A 25,246-nucleotide genomic window follows, 5' to 3' on the forward strand; every position below is an offset into this window, starting at 1 on the left:
AGTCGATCAAGGGACAGAAGACCCCTCTGCACCTCTGCGTTTCCAATAAACAACAATAAAACATTTGTTGAATGGATGAACTGGAGTAGCTGGCTTCCTACAAGCCTTTTGCGAATTAGCTGTTCTCTGCACCTCTATGAGGTGGAACTCGAATGGCACACGAGGCTGGAGAGCGTCTCCTCTCCAGCCCAAGCCCCTTTCTCCCCGGGGAACCGGCGACTAGAGTGCCAGGGAACAGCGCCGCTCCTTTCACTTCACGCCCTTGCGAGGCAGCGTCCTCCTAGAGTGGTGAGGAAATACAAGATAGCAAGCGTTGCAAGTTGGGAGGAAGTCTGAGAACCAACCCGCGTTTAGATTCAGCGAGCGGCTCCTGAAAACTCCCGCCTACCTCTCCAAAGCGAGTCTTCTCAGCCACCTGATGGCGCTGCACATTCAATCGTAGACTCTATGGTCGCTCCCGTAGAGTCCCATGAGGAAGTGCGACTGGGAACCTCCTATATACTTCCGCTTCAGGCCCGCCTGCTTTCTTTTCGTGCCGGTATCGTTCCGCAAACATGGTAGGTCTGTGGTGTGGAGGGCCGGGAACATCCAGCTTAATCTTCCCACGCAGCGTAATCGGTGCTGTTCGTAGATGAGTTCGAGTACTTGCGTGAATTTATTTTACCAAAGAAACCCAGTATTGTTGCGATCGGTCTCGAAGGGCTTGGGCTACAAGGCAAAGATTTTAAGTGCTGAGTTCAAAGCAGTAGGCTTAGCCGGGCATGGAGTTAGCACTAGGAGTTAGGACTTCGCTGTCTGGGGTTTCGCGCCCAGCGCTCTGCTGGAAGCATTTCGGGGCCGCATCACCAGCCACGGGGGCGCAGTCCTTGCGGGATTCCCCCGCTTTGGCTGGGTCAGGTGCGGTGTAAGGCGTTGTGGCTCATAATAACCCATCTGTACGGTTTACCAGGTGAACGTTCCTAAAACGCGCCGGACCTTCTGCAAAAAGTGTGGCAAGCACCAGCCCCACAAAGTAACACAGTATAAGAAGGGCAAAGACTCCCTCTATGCCCAGGGTAAGAGGCCTGTGTGTAATTGTTTTAATGTGTTTGGCGTGGCACTGTAAGAACTTGCGGTCTTCGATCCACTGTAACAAATAACTTCATTTTCTCAGGAAAACGGCGTTATGATAGGAAGCAGAGTGGCTATGGTGGGCAGACTAAGCCTATTTTCCGGAAAAAGGTTAGTGCAAATGACTGATTGACATGTTTCCTACCTAATTTGCTAAGAACCTTACGTTTGTCCGCTCTAGCTAACATACTTTTTAAAGCAACTTTTGAACTGGCTTTTGCTCACTCTCAATCTCCTAATTGTTTCTCAGTCTCCCAATTGACTCTAAACGTAACACTTGACAACATACCAGGTGTCAGTCCCAGGGAAATTGCTGTAACTTCTTTTTCTTATTGCAGCCTCTTAAGGTGACATTTAGTGGGCACTGGAGCAGTGAGTTTAGCACAGGTGTGATTTTAGTCTGCAATATTGTACAGTGTCAGTGTATCACATTTTGAAGAAATACTCTTTCTGGAGGAGGCAAAAATCAAGCAGTATACCCTGCCTTTCCAAGAACTGAAGTGTACTTATACCAGTGACTCCCTCCAGACCCTCAATTTGCAGATCTTGGTTGTGGTTAAGAGTTCTGTTCATCTTGTCAGCTACAAAACCTGCAGTTGGTCTTTGACTACCTCAGGCTTAAATTTTGTAAAGAACAAAAACAAAAACAAAAAAGCCAAAAAACAAACAAAACAAAACAAAACAAAAAAAAGCTAGTTAGGCCATACCCTGGCTTTCTGACTTCCATAGGCTGAATAGCTTCTCTACCTTGTGCAACTTGGTTACCATTGAAAGTAACTGGCGCAGTTCCTGGAGGGTAACTTTACCTTGAGCACTGCATTTGGTCACGTAGCTCCAGTTCCTGAAAAAATCAGGGAATGATTTACTGTTCAATCGGGTGCAGAAAGTGGTTTGGTCTCAGTATAGAGAAGGGATGCTTGGGTGCCTTTTCATTTTGGAGTAACCTGTGAGAAGCTGGAGAAGCTTCAATTGCATTTTGGCCTTTTGCCAGTTGTGCACTAGCAGCAGTAGCTCCTTGCTAAAAGGGGCCATTGTGCCACTAGGGGTTTGGCTTGAGATCAGTAATTAAGATATTCGTTACAATATACATAATTGTAGGTAATCTTAGAATTAATAGTAAATCTTAAGTAATAACCCTGTTTCACGAGTTATAAAAGTTGATTATTTTATAGTTGTGAGCTTGGTTAAACTTTAAAAAAAAAATTGTGTTTGAAAGGTGGAGTTAGAGAGGCAGAGACAGAAATGGCCCCCACAGTGGCCCAAGCCACAGGCCTAGTCTTCTGTATGGGTACTTGGTCCACCATCTGTTGATTTCCCCCAGTGCATTGGTAGGGGAAATGGGTGGAGAGTGGAGTAGACAGGCTCAAACTGGGGACTGTATGGGGATGCTGGCATCGCCAGTAGCAGACAGCCCTAACTGGATTTTGATTGTGTGAAATGAAATGAAGATTAGTGGAAGGTGATGACAGCTGAATAACCTGCCACCTCTACTATTTCTAGATTATCTTACCTCTAACAGCTGTTGGAAAGGAGCCTTGAGTAGGCATTTTTCAAGAAATTAGGTTTCTGCAGTCACGGATATGGTGGTTTTGATTCCCCCCCAGGCTAAAACTACAAAGAAGATTGTGCTGAGGCTTGAGTGTGTAGAGCCCAACTGCAGATCCAAGAGAATGCTGGCTATTAAGAGATGTAAACATTTTGAACTGGGAGGAGATAAGAAGAGAAAGGTATGTAATTATGAATACCAGGTGCAGCCTCGTCTATATAGTTTTGTTGTCTTTGAAAACATACATTTCTGCCTACTCATTATGGCCTACAATCAGGGGCAGCCCTTTTGTGGGAGGGGTGAATAAATAATCCACAAAAAAGGTTCAAGACTTGAGTGTTGGGTGGCTATACTTGGTACAGCAGGAAATTTTTTTTTTTTCTTGGAGCAGGGGGTTCTTTACAAGAATCACAGACTCAGTTTTTTGTTTGTGTTTTATTACAGGGCCAAGTGATCCAGTTCTGATCTTCATTCTCAGTTTTGTTATGAATTGAATAAAGTCTTTAGATTATTGTTCACTTAATTTGTTTTTTGGGGGGAGGAAATAACCTGGAGCCATCAATAAAATTCCTCTTGGACATTTGTAAGCTGTGTGGTTCTACTGGGCACTATCTGATACTGAATCCGGTTGATCTCAAGCCAGATGTTGGGAATAAATGTGGCACTTGAAATATTTTGAAATTCATCTGATCTCATTTGCTGTTGAACCCAAGTAGAGACTGAGGCTCAGGCTAACAGGGAAGGTTGGTAACATCCATATCATTATAGTCTCAGATCTTCGGTACTGTAGTCATTTGGCAAGGAGTTTTGATCCCGTACCCTAAGCACAATATAATGTGTTCATAATTTTATGGTGCTTAGAGTAACTTGTATAAAGATAATGCGGATTATGTTTCTGCAAGGAATATAATTCCTGGTATACTAAGCTTCCAAGTGGAATTGAGGATGCTGGTCCATTTTCTAAAGTGTGTACTGAACAGTTGGCCTTTACACATTTCCTTCTTAGCCTCAAGTCTTAAAATTTAGCTCTTTAGAAATCTGCAATTTGTTTTAGTAGACATAGTACATGACATGCTTGCCATCTGCTCCTTTACTCCTTTCATGTTCTGCTTCCCAGGTACCTGTAAGATTCTCAAGCATGCAGTGGTGGGACTTCAACCAGGGACTAAGAATGTGAGCATTCATGTAATGTCTCAACAGTGCCACCAGTTTATTCCCTCGACATACACTTTGTACATTAAGAACTTGACGTATGCTTTTTTCTAGTTTGAATAGCAAGATTTATTTAGGAAAGGAAGAGGGTCCCTACTGTGGTGACAGAAGGAAAAGACCCGTGAAGGGTATGCTTTTTTCTTTTTAAAGATTTCTTTTTATTGGAAAGTCAGATACACCAAGAGGAGAGACATAGGAAGATCTTCATTGATTCAGGCCACAAGCAGGAAGCTGGATGGGAACTGGTGCCCATATGGGATTCTGGCATGTGCAAGGTGAGGCCTTTAGCCACTAGGTTGTGATTTATTCAAAGGCAGAGATTACGCAAAAAGCCACAGTGGCTATGGCTGAACCAAGCTAAGCCAGAAGCCTGGAACTTCACATTGTTTTTCCAAGTCAGTAATGGCCCAAACACTTAGGTCATCTTATGTTTTTATAGGGCCATTAGAGACCTGGGTAGGAAGTGGAACAGACAGAACACCAATGAGGGCAGCTGGCAGCTATCACTTGTCTGAGATGGTTGCTTATATTCCTTGTCTTTACAAATTTGATGTAAAAAGACATTTGAAAGGTAGAATGGCATGGAGATGTTCCATTAGCTGGCGCATTTCCCAGATGTTGGAATTGGGAAGTGCTGGGAGAGACCCAGGCATCAGCACAGTACTTAGGCCATCTTCTACGTCCCATTTAGAAGCTGGATCACAAGTATGGGTTAGCCAGTATTCAAGCTGGGGAAGCTGTCCAAAATGTGTACCCTGCACCACAATGCCAAACTAAACCTGAGCTTTCAAAGGAGCTGGGATGCATGGTCAAAGCAGAAACCAGGAACAAGTGTTATATAAGCCCTGAGGTAGTTGCATGTTGTGTGTGAGACAAGAAAAAGTGGTATAGTGAAGGCCATCACTCTTGGAGCTTGGATGGAATAGGGAAAGGAGTGAGTGAGAAACATTCATGTATTTTTAGGGTTGATGGTGTAATCTAATTAGGTCCATCTAGCCGGAGCAAAACAGTGCCTGTGGGATTTATCCGGACTTTGATGAGTGAGATCCATTCGTGGAACCCAAGTTTCCTTTTCTCCGGGAGGAGCTGTGTGATGAAGCAGCCAGGATTACAGGCCATTCCTCTACCGAGGGAGGCAGTCATGATGGTATAATAACTGGGTCCACCTATTTCCTTCAGGTTCATCATTGCCACAGCCCAGGATAAGTTTGAGAGTGGTCGCTCCCATACCTCAATATTTCCTTCCTGAAAAGACAAAGAAATAAGTATGATAATAGTACGTTGTTGCCCTTTTAGCTTGTCATTTGATTTTACTGTTGGAACTAGCAAGCATTTAGAGAAAAGTAAAAATTTCTCAAAACCTACAGGGGCAGGTGTTGTGGCATACCAGGTTAAGCTGCTACTTGCTACGGCAGCACCCCATGAGAGAGGGTTGGTTTGAGTCCTGGCTGCCCTACAGATGATAGCCCAAGTACTTGGTCCCCTGCCATCCATGTGGGGGACCAGGATAAAATTCTGGGCTCTAGGCTTCAGCCTGGCTCATTCCTCAGTCATTCTAAACCAGCAGATGAAAAGATCTTTGTGCTTTTTGGAATTTTTTAAGCTTTAATTTCATTGGAAAGGCAGATTTACAGAGGAGAGACATCTTCCAGCTGCTGGTTCACTCCCAAATGGCCACGAGGGCTTGAAGCTGAGCTGATCGGAAGCCAAAAGCTTCTGAGTCTTCTACATGGGTGCAGTAGTCCCAACTTGGGCCATCCTCCACTGCTTTTCCAGGCCACAGGCGGAAGCTGCATGGAAAGTAGAGTGTTGGGACACAAGCCTGCAGCCATATGGAATGCTTGTGCTTGCAGGTAAAGGGTTAGCCAATTGCACCATTATGCCAACTCCTGAATATTTTACCAAAAAAAGGGGGGGGGCGGTGGAGGGGCAAAGTTGGTATCTTCATTTGGCTGAATTTGAGACGTCAAGAGAACAAGTTCTTGGCATGCTGTCTTCCCCTCCCCCCAGGGCATTAATTACCTTTCTAAGCAGGTACCCTTGCTTGCCCAAGGGGTCTTGATTGATAGAAATGACATCCTTATTCTGAAGTAAGCTTTTGGCTTGATGACTGATGTGTCTGAGGTCATTGGACATGATTAAAGGAGCTGCCATGATAGCCCAGAGTGCCATCTGTGTTACTTGCTGATCCCAGCTGAGGCCAAAATTGCCAATCACTAACTGTGACAAAAAAAAAAAAAAAAAAGGAAGAGGTCAAACATTGTGAAAGATGCCTAGTTGTCCTGTACAGAGGATAGCATTCTGCTCCAAGTAGTCTCCTGGAAGGCATCCTCCCAGGAAATTCACTTCTGTTTACCTTGAATGGCAAGTAGGAAACAGGCTGAATGCAAGGTACTGAACAAGAAGGGCTCATGTGCTTACCATATCTGGGTCATTCCATCCCCCTGGTCCAGCAGCATCAACAATTTTCTCCTGGTTATATGATGTCCAGGCCAAGACACTCTTTACACTTTCCCAGGAATCGTAAATGTCACCAAAATTTCTCCAGTGATTGCAGTATGTGCGGATTTGTGTGTAATTGGGCTTTGAAAACAGAGATAGACACTTTACTTTCTCTGACATCTTTGTGAGATGAAAACTAACTTAAAAGTAGGCAGTTGTAGCCTCTAGTTTACAGATTGAATCTCATCGCAAGTTTGCTTCTGAAGTAGGTCGTGTAACTTTAAAATCCCTACTTGAGGGCCCGGTGGCGTGGCCTAGCGGCTAAAGTCCTCACCTTGAACGCCCCGGGATCCCATATGGGCGCCGGTTCTAATCCCGGCAGCTCCACTTCCCATCCAGCTCCCTGCTTGTGGCCTGGGAAAGCAGTCGAGGACAGCCCAATGCATTGGGACACTGTACCCACGTGGGAGACCCGGAAGAGGTTCCAGGTTCCCGGCATCGGATCGGCGCATCGGCCCATTGCGGCTCACTTGGGGAGTGAAACAACGGACAGAAGATCTTCCTCTCTGTCTCTCCTCCTCTGTGTATATCTGGCTGTAATAAAATGAATAAATCTTTAAAAAAAAGTCCCTACTTGAAGTAACTTTAAAACTGTTAATGCTACAAATAGGAGTTTGTGGGAAAATGGAATTTAGTCTATTTTGGTGCCAAAAAAAAAAAAAAAAAAAAAAAATTCTGGGATGAGCATTTGGCCTAGCCAGCTAAACTACATTTGGGACGCCTCAGACCCATAATGTCAGCTTGATTCCAGCTTCTTGCTAAAGCAGACCCTAGAAAGAAGCAATGATGTTAAATGGTTGGATTCCTGCTACCCAGGTGGCTCACCTGAACTCCTGGCTTTAACTCCAGCTCCACCTTAACCACATACACACATCACTGGGGAGTGATCCAGGTGGAGGTGGGAGGATGAGCTCTCTTCCAAAAAGAAAAAAATTATAAATCATGCAGTCATTTCACAATACATAATTTTCATGTGTCCAAAATTTTGCACCCGAACACCAATATGCCCTTGAATCCTAAATGGCAAGCACATGGTTAATGTTTTCCAAAAGGGGAGATCGATCATACACTGGTTCTCTCCACAGTGGCCAGGGCTGTGCTAGGATGAAGCCAGGAGCCCAGAGTTTCTTCCAGGTCTCCCATGTGGGTGCAGGGGCTCAAGCACTTGGGTCATCCTCCACTGCTTTCCCAAGCTCACCAGCAAGGAGCCAGATGGGAAACGCAGCAGCTGATGTGAAAGTACCCAGCATGAGTGGTGTCCTAACTTGTGCCGCAGTACTGGCACCTCCAGGTTTTCTAGTTTGCAAGATTCATTTTCACTGGAAAGGCAGATCTTCCATCATTTGATTGACTCCATAAGTGGCCACAACGGCCAGGGCAGGGAGCTGGATGAGAAGTGGTGCAGCCGGGACATGAACCAGCACCCATATGAGATCCCGGCACATGCAAAACAAGGACTTTAGCCACTAGGCTACCATGCTGGGCCCTATGTACATTTCTTTTACAATCAGAAAGAATGTGATTTGAATGGGTAAATAAAAATTGCAAAAATTGTACAGTCTCCATTAACTGATGAAACATATGAATCCTTATTACAAAATTTGTTAATGGAATGGATAAGTTTATTGACAGGTAAGATATCTGAAGGTTAAAATATTAAGAAGGTGAGATTATTTTGCAGAGAAAGTAACAGGGATTTATTGCATAACTTTCACTGGCTGTTAAGGTTATAGTAATAAAGTCAGATAAGGTTCCTGACCTGATGGGATTTATATTCTAATAAGGAGACAGATAATAAGCAAGTCTCATACTTGCATGAAGTACTAAGATCTTAGAAGACAAACAGATTAGCATGATAGTGGTTAGCTGCTTTTTGTAACAGACCCATCTGTATGTAGCATTTAGTTTGACACTTCTTTCCTTTCTTTACAATTGTTATTTTGGGGGCCAGCACTGTCTGTGATGCTGACATTCCACATGAGCACTGGTTCAATTCCCAGCTGCTTCTTTCCAGTCCAGCTTACTGCAAATTGCCTGGGAAAGCAGAGGAAGATGGCCCAAGTGTTTGGGCCCCTGTACTCAGGTGGGAGACTCCAAAGAAGCTCTGAGCTCCTGGCTTCAATCCTGGCTGTTGTGGTCATTTGGGTAGTGAATCAATGGATGGGAGATCTTTCCTTCTATCTCTCCTCTCTGTAACTCTACCTTTCAAATAAATATATCTTATAAACTAATGCATGTTCATCTACTTGAAAGGGTTAGGGGAGGAGCATGGCAGGGAAGATACTTTTCATCTGCTGGTTCACTTCACAAGTGTATGCAATAGCTAGGGCTAGACCAGGTGGAAGCCAAGAACTCATCTAGGTCTCCCATGTTGGGTAGGAATCCAAGTGCTTGGGCTGTCATCTACTGCCTCACAGGCGTATTGGCAGGAAGCGGGACAGGGACTTAAATCAGGCGCCCCAGCGTGGTTTTTGGGCACCCCAAAAGACGGATGGCTTATCATGCTGTGCTACAGCTTCTGCCCCTGAGATTTCAATATTTTGGAGCTAGATCTTTAAAAAATCTTGTATGAATGGTTCTGGCAAAAAACCAAAAGCAAGTATGAAAGCTCTGAGGCAGCAGTATGCTGCAGTATTTGAGGAACCCAAAGGAAACCAGTACAGTGAGGGAAAGAGCCATCACTGTTTTGGAGGTTGGATAGGCAGCGGAGTTTGATTTTACTCCAAGTGCAATGGGAAGTCAGTTAAGAGTTTAAAGTAGGGGAATGATATGATGACATTTATACTTGAACAAGGTAAATCCTGTTACAGCTTTCGAAAATCGATGGGGGTTGGGAGAACAGTGAAAACCAAGAGATGAGGTTGTCAGAGCAGTGTCAGGGAGAGATGCAAGTGGCTTGGAAGGCCAGGGTGGATGCAGTAGAGAAGAGAAATGGACTGACTCTAGATAGATTTCAGAGGTAGCACTGTTGGGATTGCTTATAGGTGGTACATAAATGATGAGATAAAGGGAAGAGTCAAAGATGACTTCCAAGGTTATTATAGCTTGTGTTACCATCTTACAGTTAGATCCTGGGAGAGATGCTAGGTTGATACTATCAAAGAACATTCAACTCTGGAAACCCCTGTTCCTTTGTTCTCATCTATCAGTATGGCTCTATTGGATTCTGGGCTCACTAGCTCACCTTCTGAAAGGGCCACATATAAAGGGGCCACTCACAGGAGTATACAATGCTTCTGCCAGTCCTGTTGAGAGCCAAGGACATGTACTGATAACCTGTATGAGAAAACAATGGGTAAGATAAGGGCAAGAAGAGAATTTCCAGCTGGGGTTCTCTCCTATGTATATTTAAGATCCTGCCTGGAATGTCCATGTTTATGTGTATGTTTGTATGTATATATATGTGTGTGTGTGTGTGTATATATATATATATATATTTGTTTGAGAACTCATATTATTCCAGGTTTGTAGGTAAAAAGTCTGGTTTCTTTCTTTCCTTTTCTTTTTTTTTTTTTTTTTTTTTGAGAGATCTCCAATCTGCTGGTTTATTCCCCAAATGCCTGTAACAGGTGAGGCTGGCTAGATAAAAGCCTGAAGCCAGAAACTCAATGTAGGTCTCTCACATGGGTAGCGATGACCCAACTATTTAAGCCACCATGGCACCTCCCAGAATCTGCATTAGCTATGCTGGAGTCAGGAACTGGAGCTGTGTGTTGAACCAAGGTATTCCAAAGTGGTAAATGGGTATATTAAACTGGCATCTTAACCATAAGGCAAAATGTCTATTGCCACATTTATATTTTAAACTAGCAGCAGGGACACTCAGTGGTCTGTGCTTAAATTTGCATACTGCCTCCTAGACTGCTGGGATTATTCTGAAGTGGACAGTGTATATATATATATATATATATATATATATAACACAAATACCTGTACATGGTATACATATATACAGAGATGGTATACATATTTAGGAAAGGCAAGGGCTGAAGATGCTTCTTTCTCAGGACAGTTTGACATCCTGAATCTTCTCTAAATGTTATTATATAGAGATATAAACATTAATTAACATGTAGAGTCTTCCTGAATAAAAAGTATATAATATTAGGCATGCTTAGCCATGCATGAATTTTACATACATGCATGAATGAGAAAACAAAGAGGCAGGAAATTTTGGCACATTAAGAATAATTATTTCCAATAAAGTGACTGAGCATTTAAAATCTGAAGGTTAGTCCTGTGCCTCAAAGTTCTTGCTTTTTCTCATAACTAAATCTCTGGAATGAAACATACCTTCAACCAAATGATCCACGCTGTCACAGTAACAACCATCGAATTTTAGTAGATCCACTCCCCAGTCAGCAAAGGTCTGGGCATCAATGTCATAGTATCCAAAACTTCCAGGGTAGCCTGCACAGGTTTTGTTTCCAACATCTGCATAAATACCTAGCTTCAATCCTTTGCTGTGGACCTGAAAAGAAAGAAAATGAAGAATCACCAAACAGAAGGGCAGTCATGACGTAGCAGAGCGAATTATTCCTGGCTGGAGAAAAACCTACATTTCATCAGGTATTAAGGATTTTTTTTTGTCTTCCCACAACTTCCTCAAAATGATCCAAATGAATTCGTTAGGAGATTGTGCTGAGACAGTTAAACTACACATGTAACTTACAGCACTGGACTGAGGAGAAAGCAATCAGCCTCTCTTAGTTGTTCTTGAAAGGATCACAAGCTGCATGTCCAGAGCAATGGTAGACTTATTTTGACAACAACTCTGTCCTTAATGAAATTTTAGTTCAATGTTTCAACTTTCTTTCTCAGTAGGCCTTGACCTTAGCCTCTCATGTTTGTCTTAGCCCATCTTCAGCAAGAACCCTGCTAAGTTACTCCTTACTTACTGTTCAGATTTGATCGAGTTCCTTCATCCCCTACTCTAAGTCCATGCTGGTTTTTTTTGTGACCAAGAATCTTCCCACCCTTGGTGTCTTAGTAATTTTCTACCAATTCCTCTCAATCTGCTTATTCTGTGCAAATCCCCACTTGTCTTTATTCATATTTGAGCTTAGCTTCTTCTCCTATTGCATTGGTCCTGAACCTTTCTTCACTGTTTTTTTTTTTTTTCTTTAAAAATGTATTTCTTAAGGAAAGACAGAGACCAGGAAAGACAGAAAGATCTTCTGTCCACTGGTTCACTCTCCAAGTGGCTTGCGATGGCTGGAGCAGAGCTGATCCGAAGCCAGGAGCCAGGAGCCTCTGCTGAGTCTCCCACAGGGATGCAGGGTCCCAAGGTTTTGGGATATCCTCCACTGCCCTCCCAGGCTACAAGCAAGTAAATCTGCTAATGGGATGAAAATTAACTAATAAGCCTCATCATTCAGTGTCCAAATAACCTCAGTGACTCTTCTGAATATCACAAGGGCTTTCTGAACAAGCTTTTTTTTTTATTTTAAGATTTATTTTTATTGGAAAGGCAGATTTACAGTGAGTAGCAGAGATAGAAAGATCTTCCATCCACTGGTTTACTCCCCAAGTGGCCGCAAAGGCCGGAGCTGAGCCGATCCAAAGCCAGGGGCCAGATGCCTCTTTTGGGTCTCCCACGTGGGTGCAGGGTCTCAAGAACCTGAGCCATCCTCTACTGCTTTTCCAGGCCACAGGCAGGAAACTGGATGGGAAGTGGAGCAGCTGAGGTACAACCTGGTGCCCATATGGGATCCCAGCTGTACAAGGGAAGTTATTTAGCCACTAGGCTACTTTGATGAGCCCTGACCAAGCTTCTTGTACAGAAGTGCCTACAGTCTCCTGAATGAAAACAAAATCATGTACAAACTCACATAATTCGCAAGTTGGCGGATTCCACCAGGAAAGCGCTGAGGGTCTGCCTGCAGCCTGCCTTTTGGATCTCGACTGGGGGCCATCCAACAGTCATCAATGCAGAGGTACTCATAACCGGCATCCTTCCAGCCATCTGAGACCATGAGCTCTGCCATCTGCATGAAGAGCTGCTCACTGAAAGAAATTCCAGTCATTATTGCAATTTATTAAATGTACAAGACTTGGAATTGTGCACTTTTAGGAATCACAACCAATATTCCCTACTCTATCCACTTAATATTTCCACCATTCAACCCTTAAACAATAAAAATACCAATAAGAAATATAAGATGAAATTGAAGTTATTAAAGTTAAGTTCAGCAGAGCATGACACTGCAAAGTTAGTATAATCAACAGCTTCCATTGATGTTAACAATAAGCTACTGGAAAAAAAAATCCCACTGAAGAAAATCTAAAAACACATCAGAAAAAAATCTAACATATTTAAAGATAAAATATGCACAGGAGTCACATATGTTTAAGTTATGAAGATCCCAAATGACTTGAATGTAGACATTTTTTTCTTAGACCAGAACACTCAATATTTGAAAAACCAAATTCTCTATAATCTTTAATACATTTAACAAAATTCTGAACAAATTCCAGAAAGACTTTTAATTATCCCAAGATTTTTCTGAGGGGTAGGCATTTACCAGAGTACTAAAGATGCTACGTGGGAATTCCTGTATCCATGTGAGAGTGCTGAATCTGGCTGTGCTCATTATTTTAGTTCCCTGCTAATGTGTACACTACAAAACAACAAGTGATTGTTCCAGGAGTTGGGTCCCTGCTGAGCACATGGGAAACCTAGATTGACTTCCTGGTCTAGCTCAGTTCTAATTGTTTCGGAAATTAGGGAGTGAATCAGTAGATGAGGGAGCCTGCCCCCACATACATACTTATTTATTCATTAAAATATTTAAAGATTTATTTATTTTTATTGGAAAGGCAGATTTATAGAGAGAAGGAGATACAGAGAGCAAGATCTTCGGTCCAATGATTCATTTCCTAAGTGGATGCAATGGCCAGGGCTGAGGCTAGAGTTTCTTCCAGGTCTGTCATACGGGTGCCGGGTTTGGGCCGTCCTCAACTGCTTTCCCAGGCCATAAGCAGGGAGCTGGATGGGAAGTGGAACAGCTGGGGACACAAACTGGTGCCCATATGGGATTCCAGCACTTGCAAGGTAAGAGGTTAGCCACTGAACCATCACGCCAGGCCTTACATATTTATTTTTATTTGAAAGGGAAATTTACAGAGGAGAGACAGAGCTTCCCTCTGCTGGTTTTCCCCACAAATGGCTGCAATGGCCAGAGCTAAGCTGGTCTGAAGCCAGGAGCCAGGTATCTTATCCAGACCTCCCACACTGGCACAAGGTCCCAAGTGTTTCAGCCATCCTCCGCTGAGTTCCCAGGCTATAAGCAGGGAGCTGAATCAGAAGTGGAACAGCTGGGACACAAACTGGCACCCATATGAGATGCTGGCACTTGCAGGTGGAAGATTAGGAAAGGATCATCATGCTGACCCCTCAAAGAAATTCTTTTACCCATCTGATACTGTAGGTTTATTTAAAAGATTCATTTACCTTTATTGGAAATGCAGATCAGATTTATGTAGAGAAGGAGAGGAAGAAAGATCTATCAGGGCATGGCACAAAGCCTAATGACTACATCCTTGCCTTGCATGCACGAAGATCCCATATGGGTTCCTCCCGGCTGCTCCGCTTTCCATCCAGCTCCCTGCTTGTGGCCTAGGAAAGCAGTAGAGGATGGCCCAAAGCCTTGGGACCCTGCACCCATGTAGGAAACCTGGAAGGAGCTTCTGGTTCCTGGCTTTGGATCAGCTCAGCTCTGGCCATCGCGGTCACTCGGAGAGTGAATCTGTGGATGAAGAATGTTTCTCTTGGTCTCTCATTCTCTCTGTAATTCTGACCTTTCAATAAAAACAAAATAAGTCTTACAGAAAAGGGAAAGAAGGAAGGAAGAATGAGAAAGAAAGGAAAGAACTTTCATCTGCTGGCCCACTCCCCAAATGGCCACAGTGGCCTGAACTGAGCCAATCTGAATCCAGGAGCCAGGAGCTTCTGGTCTCTCAAATGAGTGCAGCATCCCAAGGCATTGGGCTGTCTTCCACTGCTTTCCCAGGCCACAAACAGGGAACTTGATGGAAAGTGGAGCAGCCGGGACATTAATTCGTGCACATATGGGATCCTGGAGCTTGAAAGGTGAGGGTTTATTCACTGCGCTATATTGCTGGGCTCAATCGGACCTTATACCATAGGATTAGTACATGTTACATATGACATTCCTTACTGGTGAGTTATTTAAAAAATGTATAAAAAACTTGGATTTTATAAAAAAAAACACTAGAAGAAAATTATAGGTGATCGTATTATCTTTAGGGAAGAATGGATGTTCTCAGTGTGACCCCAAAGCAAGAAACTGGAAAGGATTGACATGTTTGGTTACATAATTATCAATATTGACACATTGGCAGAATCACCCAAATTACAGTGTCTGAATGAGAAAAAACAATATAAAAAGCAACCCCGGTGTGGTGGCCTAGTGGCTAAAGTCCTCGTCTTGAACACATCAGGATCCCATATGGGCGCTGGTTCTAATCCCGGCAGCCCCGCTTCCTATCCAGCTCCCTGCTTGTAGCCTGGGAAAGCAGTCGAGGATGGCCCTTGGGACCCTGCACTCATGTGGGAGACCTAGAAGAGGCTCCTGGCTTAGGATCGGCACAGTTCTGGCTGTTGTGGTTGCTTAGGGAGTGAATCAATGGAAGGAAGCTCTTCCTCTCTGTCTCTCCTCCTCTCTGTATATCTGACTTTGCAATAAAAATAAATAAAAATAAATCACAAAGCAAAATAGAAAACGAACAGAAAGAGTCAATCCCGAAAAGAAATAAATGCAGTGCCAATTCAATGTATGAAAAGATGTGTAACCTTATCAGTAGCAAAAGAAATGCAATTAACACACAGAAGTTGACAAAATTTTAAAAGAATGACAATAACGCAGTGTTAGCCAAGGTGGAAGCAAACAGTCAATCATATATATAGTTGTTGGAGTGTGCATTTGTAAAACCCTTGAGCAAGTTAGTTTAGTATGTATCAAAATGACTGTAATTTTGGACCCAGTAATTAGTCTTGTGAAGACTGACTCAGATAAGAATCAGATGACTTACAAAAACTGAAGAGCCAGAATAGCTTACCAACAGGGATGGCTTGAGTGAATTATGGTATATACACATAATTTGCATTTATGAAACTCTCATTCTGTGCCAAACACTCTATTCTGCTTACATGTAGATAGGATAATTACTTTGCCTGATGCCACATGGCTAAGTAACAATGGGGTAGAATTGGAACCCAGGCAGGACACCAGAGTCTTACCATTGACCATACCTGATATAAACATGATCCATTTTCACAGGAAATGATGGGAGAAAAATCTGTTTCTATTCACACAGAAAACAGTTGGAAGTCATGTATGAGGGTGCTTCAAGAAATTTATAGATGTGAGTGGGTACTGCAGAGGAGTGGGTTAAGCCCCTTGCTGGGGTGCCTGACTCCTGAATTAGAATGCCTGCTTCTACTCCCAACTGCTCCATTTCTGATTCTGCTCCCTGGTAATACATCTGAAAAGTCAGCGGGTGATGGCTCAGGTGCTACAGCCCCAGCCACCAATGTGGAAGACTCAGACGGAGTTCCTGGCTTCTGGCTTTAGTCTCGCCCAGCCCCCACTATTGTGGCCTTCTGGGGAGTGAACCAGAGGTTGGAAGATTCCTCTTGGTCTGTCTCTCCCTCTCTGTCACTCTGATTTTCAAATAAATAAACATAAATCTTTAAAAAATATAATCTTAGGGTCGACGCCATGACTTAACAGGCTAATCCTCCATCCTGTGGCACACTGGAATCCTATATGGGTGCTGGTTCATGTCCCAGCCACTGCATTTCTGATCCTGTCCGGGAAAGCAGTGGAGGATGCCAAGGCCTTTGGACCCTGCACCCCATGGAAGACCTGGAAGAGCCTCCTGGCTCTTGGCTGCTGGCTCCAGGTCATCTCAGCTCAGGCCATTGAGCCATTTGGGGAGTGAAGCAGCAGATGGAAGACCTTTCTCTGTGTGTGTCTCTTTATCTCTGTAAATCTGCCTTTCAAATAAAAATTAATGTTATTTCTCTCTATATATCTATCTATATAAATATATTTTATAAATATATATAGATATATATAGATAGATCATTTTACCTTTTAACTTTGCTTTCCATAGACTTTGAAATACACCTGCACTAATGTTTTTAAAGACTTATTTATTTGTTTTAAAGGCAGAGTGACAGAGATCTTCCATCTGCTAGTTTGTTTCCTCACTGGCCACAACAGCCATGGGTGAGCCAGGCCAAAACTATGGACCAGGAACTACATCTGGGTCTCCCGTGTGAGTGGCACAGACCCAAGTACCTGGTCCATCTTCTGCCTGTCCAGGTGCATCAGCAAGGAGCTAAAAGGGAAGCGAACAGATGGGGTTAATAGTGGCTAGCTATTAACATTTTAACCTTGACTATTTCTGCATGATGGAATGGCAGAAATTTTAGTTTTCGTTATATTTTTCTTTACCATGTACATTTTTAAAACCACTAATTATTGGTTTTATAGTCATATGAAAATTACACAGCTCTATGTTTTATAAAAAGAAGAAAGAAACCCACAGGTGCTCAGTTACCATCCATTATACTCCATGGTGACAACAGAATGAGTCTGACAGAGGCCCAAGTTCTCCTGTCCTATGGAACCAACACCATAACTTAGTCTCTAAGGACATTCTCAGAAAGAGGTTATGGACAGCAATATATTGTTACCTTTGGCCTTTAGAATGGCCTCTGCATCATGGGGTATTTTATGTCTTTAAGAGTATCTACTAGTGATTCTTTTAAAAGATTTATTTATTGGAAAGGCAGAGTAACAGACAGAGATACACAAAAAGAGATGTCTTCACTGAGCTGGTTCACTGCCCCAAATGGCTGTGATGCCCTCCAGACCAGGCCAGGCCAAGAGCCTGGAATTCTATCTGGGTCTCTCTCCTAGAGGCAGGGCCCAAGCACTCTGCCCATCTTCCACTGCTTTCCCAGGTCATTATCAGGGAGCTGGATGGACAGAGGATCAGCCAATACCGAAACTGGAGCTCACACTAGATGCTGGCATCGCAGGTGGTGGCTTTAGTTCACTGTGGAACAGCACTGGCTACTCTAGTGATCCTTTTCTATTTCACATATACCTTTGAAAATTAGGAAAAAACCTAAAGATTTTATTTGTAGAAAAATGTACATACAGCTCTAGACTTCATTTTTCATAGACTGCAGATGAAGAACATTTGTTCTATATGCCCAAGGGCTAGGTGCTGGGTACTGCCTACTTCAGATAGGTTATTTTATTGAAAGCTCACCTGTGACATTGAACAATAACAAAAAAGTTCAAACTATTATATCTGTCTGAATGAGCGCCATGAGGCCAAAAAGTTGTTATCCCAATTGACAAACAAGAATTGTAAGGGTCAGATTCAATACCTTTGTAGTGCAGGCTGAACTCTCCCCTCGGATATGTTAAAAGTCCCTACAGGTCAACGCTGCAGTTTGACACCATACTCAAAAGTGAGGTGGTGGACATCTCAGAAACCCCATGTCTAACTTCCTCTATGGTCAGCCAAGGAACTCGTGACCACAAAAGGAGAAGAAAGAGCACGCCTCATACGCTCTGGTCGCTCCTACTCACCTTGGGTGTGTTCAGGGCTAACTCCCGGGTAAACACACCCAGCAGGGACAGTGCAGAAGTTAACAAGAATCTGAATGGAATCAGATGATAAGTCGAGACAGGCTTAAGCCGAGTTACCGGTCTTAAGCTGAGAGAAAGACAGTGAGTGTGTGGGTGTGTGGCGGGCCAAGGAGGGTCCAGCCTCTAGCTGGACTCCCGTTCTAGGAGGGATGACACAGAGAAGATTTGGGGCTGTTCTCGATTCGGGACAGTTTTCTGGGGGATAAAAAAAAGCAGCAGTAGTAACAGAGGAGCTCTCCCTTGGGCTCATGCATTTTCGCTGAAACCCTTCATTCCCGTAAACACCCGAGACAAACAAACATGGAAAAGCTAAGGGAAGAAGGCATCTAATATCTCATACCTGATGCAGGATTCTGGCTCTTCCCGGCAGTCAGTGTTACACTCGAAGCGTTCCCAGTGCAGCCAGCCCATGGTAGGCGTTCTTGCCAAGCCATTATCCAATGCTGTGGTCCCAGGGACGCCCCGGAGAAATACGACCAGGAAGTGAAGGGCAAGCGAGCAGCCCAACCACTGACCTCCATAGTTCGGCTTCATCGTCACGGTGAACACACAGTACACACTTGGGGAGGTAACCTGGCTTTTAAGTTTAACCTTAGGAGCGGACCAATCACCGAGAAATTATTAAAGAGTGACGTTGTTGTTACTCAGGCAACTGGAACGGTTATCCCCGGAGGCGGGCCAATGAGTAGTTACGTAAAACGTATCTGTAACCAATCATACTCTTCCTTTCTTAATATTGGCCCGCCCTACCGCCAGACCAGCAGGCAGTGCGCAGCGGCCCGGGTTTGAGCCGAGTTGCTCACGTGACCGAGATCTCACATGACGTAGGTGCTCACGTGACCACTCGCTTACGTGAGCAGAAGTAGTTCTGGTCGTCGTCTATCCTCGTCGCTATAGCTGTGTGAGGGAAGAAGAAAGAAAATTGCCCGATATCGTTAGAGGTTGGTGTGTAGGTGGCAGCTGGGGAGCCGGGGAGGTGGTGGTGATGATGAAGTCCGGAGCGGGTTCCGCGAACCGCCTCTGCCGTTTTCGTTTGGTTTTTCCCCTCCCCCACTCCTCCTAACCCCCTCCCCCCCCCATCTCAGTGCCGGGAAGCCGCCTTTGCTGCGCCTGTTGGGGAAATGGTGGACGACTGTGACTGTATGTGTTTTTGTGTATTTCTGCGTCCGGGCCGGTTTCGAGGAAGCCCTGAGAGGGACCATAAGGTGAAAAACGTTTGAAAACCGCGGCCCTGAGTTAGGAAAAAGATGTTGAGAGCTGTAATCTGGGTCCGGGTTCATCCATCCAAGCATTCGGTCTCCAGTGCCTGATTGTGTCGGGGCGAAGGCCCCAAGTAAATTCTGTCTGTAGAGTCACATCTAGGCAAATGCTGCGTGCATGGCAGAGGCGCCCAATGAGTGCTTCTCCGGAATTAAGTATTGGAACACCGTTTATTTTTTTGCTTATAAATACAATCCACACGTTCAATTTTGAACATTTAAAAATAACAGTATACTTTTCAAGTTTTAAAAATGCACGTAATTCACCACCCGGAGGTAACTGCTCAATCTTATGTCGCTGTTTTTTTTTTTTTAATCACCTTAAGTATGTGTATAGCATACATTAAATACACAAACGGAATCTTGAGTCCTACTTTAGGCAGCACGCAAAGGCCTTTCTGGTGGCTTTCCCAGGAGTTGTAGAAATAAAGCAGAACCTCCCTACCACAATCCAGGGGGGATGTTAAGCTGTGGAGTGCTGCAGGAATGGTAAATGGGACAGACCATCTCAAGGATAAGACGGGCAAAAAGCCAGTCCCTAGGACCTTAGGATGCTGTATAGGAAGACTGTTATCACTACCGATGCAGCCACGTAATAAGCAATTAGTGTCACTGAGGCGAATCCTGACTGTAGTTCTGTGGTAGCTGTTACACCTTGTACTTTCCAAGAAGCCAGTGTTCCCAGGCTGTTTCAGATAAGCCATCTACCTGCAAAATTATAACGTGTAAGAAATTTGTTATACCAAGCCCCAGAGAAGCGAACGTTTTCTTTTGTTTTGGTTACTTTTAGCTGAACTAAATCGTTTTTCTCTAGAAAATTAGAAATGTACAGAAATTTAAAAATAAAAATAAAAATGCTAAAAGCAATAAACCTGTCACAGTAACCAGTATTAACATCTCACATTGCCCATGCATATATATATATCTTTTTATAAATTTTTAAAAATGCCTACACAGTGACTTTAAATAGCTAAAACTGTACGGAGGTTTGTATGATAAAAGGCAAAAACGCTACTTCATTTGCTCAACCCTGCAGTTCTGAAAAACGAGTTTGTGTTACATTCTTCTGGGTGTTGTGTTATGCTTGTGTGTATCCGTATACTCTCATGTTTACATTTAATATAAGTAGGATCATGCTCTGTAACTTCTTTCATTTCGTAGATCTTTCTGGGTCAGGGCAGATTTTTTTGAAGATCTGCATAGCATTCTATGTTAAAGAAGAAATACAGTTCATTCAGCCTCCCCCCCCCCATTGAACACTGTTTAGATTGCTATTTTCTGCCGGTTCTTCAGTGACTTGTTTTAAGTTCTCCGTTGAGCAGATTCCTGGAAGGAATTCTAGCAGGGTCACGGGACGTATGAATGCGTGCTTATTTTGCATTGTTGAGATTATGATGTAGCTGTAATCTTGGCAGTATTCAAAGATTGTAGAATAAGGCATTTCTTATGTTATTACATGTTTTTAGAAGTTTTTAATTACACGTGTAATACTGTTGTTTTTAGTAAAATGCATTTCAGTGAATATATTTTTGTAAATCTTTGGATTTCAGATCATCTGTTTAGGGCACATAACTGGAAGTAGGTTTTATTGGGAGATTTGCTTTCCAGAAACGGTGTAGCAGTTTTCCCTCCTGGTAGTCTGAGCCCTGGATAGTGTGCTATCACTATCTAATTTCTACTCTCTTGGTGGATGAAAAAGGTTGGTTGTTCTGGTTTTAGCTTGAATTTCTGATGGTGAATGATGTTTAAACATTTCCCAGGCACCCTCCTTCCTGTGTCTTCTTACAACTAAACAGAATTCCCTGTTTAATGTGTTAGAAAGTCCCACAAATTCCACTTTTTCGTACGTGTAGAACACATCTTACTTCCCCCTTTTGCTGCTGTTGCATTAGTGAATCCTGGAACATCGCTCCAAGAGAGCATTCGAACTAATCTCGCCTGCTTCACCTCAGCCCCCTTCTGATTGAGTGCCATACTGTTGCCACGGTGATCTGTCTGGAAGGGTTATGGTGACGTCACTCCCTCACTCCCCCGGAAAGACCTGTAAAAAGCCCTTAGCATTTGTATATCGAATAAGGCCTTCAGGATCTGATTCCTACCTTGCCAGCCTTATTTCTTGTTTTGCTCCGTCCTATTTTATGCTCAGTCAGAATTTTTAAAAATTGGTTTATGGATCCCTTAAGGGATTAGTCTTTTTAACTGCTCTGCCTCTGAGGAAAATCCACCAAGTAGTCTCTCCTTTATCCCCTGCACTGGGTACTGAAAACAGATATAATGTGTACTTGCACTTTTAATAGGAAGACATACAGTGCTCCATAGGACCATAGGCCTGCTCTGAGTTGGATCGATTCTTGTATGCCATATCCAAGTACTAGACCTAGCAGGAACAGTAACAAAATGTTGATAAAATAAATGCTAGCATGCCAATGATGTCCATTTGTTTCTCGGCCCTTGATACTTCGCAGGGTAAGTTATGCGAGTTCTTGTGGCAGGAATATTAGTGGATTTGCTGCAGGTATCAGTTGTGTTTTGTTTGTGTTTTCATTCTGTTTAATCTTTTGTCCTAATGAAAAACTTTTTTTTTTTTCGTTTTTATGTAAGCAGACATAGCCAGCTTTTATTTGTGGACATCTCCCTCCAATTCTTTAAAGTGTTTTCAAGTCTTTTTTATTTTCTGTTTTTGATGTCAGTAAATGGTCAGTGCAGAAAATTGAGACCATACAGAAATGTCCAAGGGAGAAAAATGACCCCTGAAATAAAAAATATCCAATCCTCCCACCCATAATAGTCACCATTAATAGTACCCAGAACCCAGCAGGTAATTGTTGAATGTGTGAATAGACTAACCATTGGGTGTAGTCTTTGTTTGTTTGTTTATACAGATGTCCTTTCTTTAATAGCAGTTTTGTTCATATATTTTCTAGTTTTTTTTTTAAGTCAGATTTACAGAGAAGAAGAGATAGAAAGAGAAAGATCTTCCATCTGCTGGTTCACTCTCCAAGTGGCCAGAGCTGAGCTGATGTGAAGCAGGAGCCTGAAGCCTCTTCCAGGTCTCCCTTGTGGGTGCAGTGTCCCAAGGCTTTGGGCTGTCCTCGACTGCTTTCCCAGGCCACAAGCAGGAAGCAGGATGGGAAGCGGAGCAACCGTAATACAAACCAGTGCCCATATGGGATCCTGACGGTTGCAAGGCAAGGATTTAGCTATTAGGCTACCATGCTGGACTCTATATAAATGTCCTTTAAAATGCTGTCAGTATTGTTGATTTTCATGTTAATGGTCAATAGTCTATTGTTTTACTATATTGTGAGCATTTTTCCATGACAGTAGTCTTCCAATTTATTTTCCAGCCACACTGAAATTACATTGAGCCAGGCTTGCCACCAAGAGCCCAACAGTCACCATGATGCTGAGCACGGAAGGCAGGGAGGGGTTCGTGGTGAAGGTCAGGGGCCTACCCTGGTCCTGCTCAGCTGATGAAGTTATGCGCTTCTTCTCTGATTGCAAAATCCAGAACGGCACATCAGGTATTCGTTTCATCTACACCAGAGAAGGCAGACCAAGTGGAGAAGCATTTGTTGAACTCGAATCCGAAGACGAAGTGAAACTGGCTTTGAAGAAGGACAGAGAAACCATGGGACACAGATATGTTGAAGTGTTCAAGTCCAACAGTGTTGAAATGGATTGGGTGTTGAAGCATACAGGTCCGAATAGTCCTGATACTGCCAACGATGGCTTCGTCCGGCTTAGAGGACTCCCATTTGGCTGTAGCAAGGAAGAGATTGTTCAGTTCTTTTCAGGGTTGGAAATTGTGCCAAATGGGATGACACTGCCGGTGGACTTTCAGGGGCGGAGCACAGGGGAGGCATTTGTGCAGTTTGCCTCACAGGAGATAGCTGAAAAAGCCTTAAAGAAACACAAGGAAAGAATAGGACACAGGTACATTGAAATCTTCAAGAGTAGCCGAGCTGAAGTCCGAACCCATTATGATCCCCCTCGGAAGCTCATGGCCATGCAGCGGCCAGGTCCCTATGACAGGCCAGGGGCAGGCAGGGGATATAATAGCCTTGGCAGAGGAGCTGGGTTTGAAAGAATGAGGCGGGGTGCCTATGGTGGAGGCTATGGAGGTTATGATGACTATGGTGGTTATAATGATGGGTATGGTTTTGGGTCTGATAGATTTGGGAGAGACCTCAATTACTGTTTCTCAGGAATGTCTGATCATAGATATGGAGATGGTGGGTCCAGTTTCCAGAGCACCACAGGGCACTGTGTGCACATGAGGGGGTTGCCTTACAGAGCCACTGAGAATGATATTTATAATTTTTTCTCACCTCTTAATCCCATGAGAGTCCATATTGAAATTGGACCGGATGGCAGGGTTACTGGTGAGGCGGATGTTGAATTTGCTACTCATGAAGATGCAGTGGCAGCCATGGCAAAAGATAAAGCTAATATGCAACACAGATATGTGGAGCTCTTCTTGAATTCTACTGCAGGAACAAGTGGGGGAGCCTATGATCATAGCTATGTAGAACTCTTCCTGAATTCTACAGCGGGGGCAAGTGGTGGTGCTTATGGTAGCCAAATGATGGGAGGAATGGGCTTATCCAACCAGTCCAGTTACGGGGGTCCCGCTAGCCAGCAGCTGAGTGGCGGTTATGGAGGCGGTTATGGCGGTCAGAGCAGCATGAGTGGATATGATCAAGTTCTGCAGGAAAACTCCAGTGACTATCAGTCAAACCTTGCTTAGGTAGAGAGGAAGCATTTAACAGCTACTACTACAGAAATAAAAGCTGTGCATTTATGGGAGTGGAATAGTGTGGGAGGGATGTTTAGTGTATCCAGTATGATTGGCTCAAATGGGAAATACAGTTGATGCTGACCACTTTTGGTCAGTTTCCTTTTTTTCTTTTTATCTTTCTTCTTTTTTAAGAAAACAAAGATTAAGTTTAACAGTTTTGCATTACAGGCTTGTGACTCCTGCTTACTGTAAAGTGAAAGTCAAGATTGTTTTAAAACTTTATGCTCAGTCATTTTAAACAATGAAACCTTCAGCTAGGACGTAATAACAAAGTTCAGTATTGACCATAACTGTTCAAACAATTTTCAGCTTTCCTCAAGTTAGTTATGTTGTAGGAGTGTATCTAAAGCAGGAAGCATATTTAGGTTACAGCAGTTTCGCATATGTTAAATGTTGCTCTTATACCACAATACATTGAAAACTTCAGATGCATGTTGAGAAACATGCTTTTCTGTAAAACTCAAATATAGGAGCTATGTCTACGATTCAAAGTGAAAACATTGGCATGTTTGTTAATTCTAGCTTTTTGGTTTAATATCCTGTAAGGCACGTGAGTGTACACTTTTTTTTTTTAAGATCTGGGACAATTTTGAGATGTAATACCAATACCTTAGGAGTTTGGTCGTGTTGTTTGTATGAGATTCTGAGGCTTTGATTTAAATCTTTTCTTGTATTGTGATTTCCATTTAGATGTATTGTACTAAGTGAAACTTGTTAAATAAATTTTCCTTTTAAAAACTGGAAAAATAATCTTGTGCAGCTTGACTTTATTTGGTTCCATGTGGCACATCAATTTACGATCCTCTGGTATTAAAATTTAAGGTTTTCAATTATAAATAATACATTAGCATCTTCATATATACATCATTGTGTGTATCATTAATTATTTCTAAGATATATTCTTAGAAGTGGATTTGCTGAGTCAAAGATAACATTTTTAATGCTGTGGTACTTTGTTTTTCCACCAGGAGTGTGTGTTTCTGCGCTTTCTCCCACAGCCGCCTTAAAGAGTGCACAGTATTCTTCCTTGTTCCTTTTGTTGGTTGAAAAATGATGTCAGATCGCTATTTTAAGTTGCATTCCATTCATTAGTATTAAGAGTGTCTATGTTCCTGTTTGC

At 43.1% G+C, this 25,246-nt stretch overlaps 3 protein-coding genes across 3 annotated transcripts; 2 read left to right on the forward strand and 1 right to left on the reverse strand.

The window, feature by feature from the left end:
- Positions 1 to 429: 429 nt before the first annotated feature.
- RPL36A (ribosomal protein L36a) lies at positions 430 to 3,243 on the forward strand. The gene is made up of 5 exons (XM_012928389.2): positions 430 to 557; positions 950 to 1,055; positions 1,154 to 1,221; positions 2,715 to 2,837; positions 3,101 to 3,243. The coding sequence occupies exons 1-5, from the start codon at positions 555 to 557 to the stop codon at positions 3,119 to 3,121; spliced, it is 321 nt and encodes a 106-aa protein (XP_012783843.1). The 5' UTR covers positions 430 to 554; the 3' UTR covers positions 3,122 to 3,243.
- Positions 3,244 to 4,322: 1,079 nt separating this feature from the next.
- GLA (galactosidase alpha) lies at positions 4,323 to 18,662 on the reverse strand. The gene is made up of 7 exons (XM_004590221.2): positions 18,407 to 18,662; positions 12,202 to 12,376; positions 10,664 to 10,841; positions 9,555 to 9,646; positions 6,290 to 6,451; positions 5,891 to 6,088; positions 4,323 to 5,113 (listed from the first exon to the last, which is right to left on the reverse strand). Exons 1-7 carry the CDS (start codon positions 18,598 to 18,600, stop codon positions 4,847 to 4,849), a joined length of 1,266 nt encoding a protein of 421 aa, XP_004590278.2. The 5' UTR covers positions 18,601 to 18,662; the 3' UTR covers positions 4,323 to 4,846.
- Positions 18,663 to 18,861: 199 nt separating this feature from the next.
- Positions 18,862 to 24,876, forward strand: HNRNPH2 (heterogeneous nuclear ribonucleoprotein H2). The gene is made up of 2 exons (XM_004590138.4): positions 18,862 to 19,007; positions 22,673 to 24,876. Exon 2 carries the CDS (start codon positions 22,726 to 22,728, stop codon positions 24,073 to 24,075), a length of 1,350 nt encoding a protein of 449 aa, XP_004590195.1. The 5' UTR covers positions 18,862 to 19,007; positions 22,673 to 22,725; the 3' UTR covers positions 24,076 to 24,876.
- The last annotated feature ends 370 nt before the right edge of the window (positions 24,877 to 25,246 follow it).

Source organism: Ochotona princeps, chromosome X, assembly GCF_030435755.1.
Source record: "Ochotona princeps isolate mOchPri1 chromosome X, mOchPri1.hap1, whole genome shotgun sequence".
NCBI lineage: Eukaryota > Metazoa > Chordata > Mammalia > Lagomorpha > Ochotonidae > Ochotona > Ochotona princeps.

What these genes read in the sequence shown, in the direction of transcription:
- RPL36A (XM_012928389.2), top strand. An exon ending in AGCCTATTTTCCGGAAAAAG is followed by an intron (nt 1,222 to 2,714) that starts GTTAGTGCAAAT and finishes ATTCCCCCCCAG; the next exon opens with GCTAAAACTACAAAGAAGAT. An exon ending in GAGGAGATAAGAAGAGAAAG is followed by an intron (nt 2,838 to 3,100) that starts GTATGTAATTAT and finishes GTTTTATTACAG; the next exon opens with GGCCAAGTGATCCAGTTCTG.
- GLA (XM_004590221.2), bottom strand. Translation starts at nt 18,600, where the DNA reads ATGAAGCCGAACTATGGAGGTCAGTGGTTGGGCTGCTCGCTTGCCCTT. An exon ending in GAGCCAGAATCCTGCATCAG is followed by an intron (nt 12,377 to 18,406) that starts GTATGAGATATT and finishes AATTTCTTTCAG; the next exon opens with TGAGCAGCTCTTCATGCAGA. An exon ending in CGTGGATCATTTGGTTGAAG is followed by an intron (nt 9,647 to 10,663) that starts GTATGTTTCATT and finishes TTTCTCATACAG; the next exon opens with GTTATCAGTACATGTCCTTG.
- HNRNPH2 (XM_004590138.4), top strand. Translation starts at nt 22,726, where the DNA reads ATGATGCTGAGCACGGAAGGCAGGGAGGGGTTCGTGGTGAAGGTCAGG.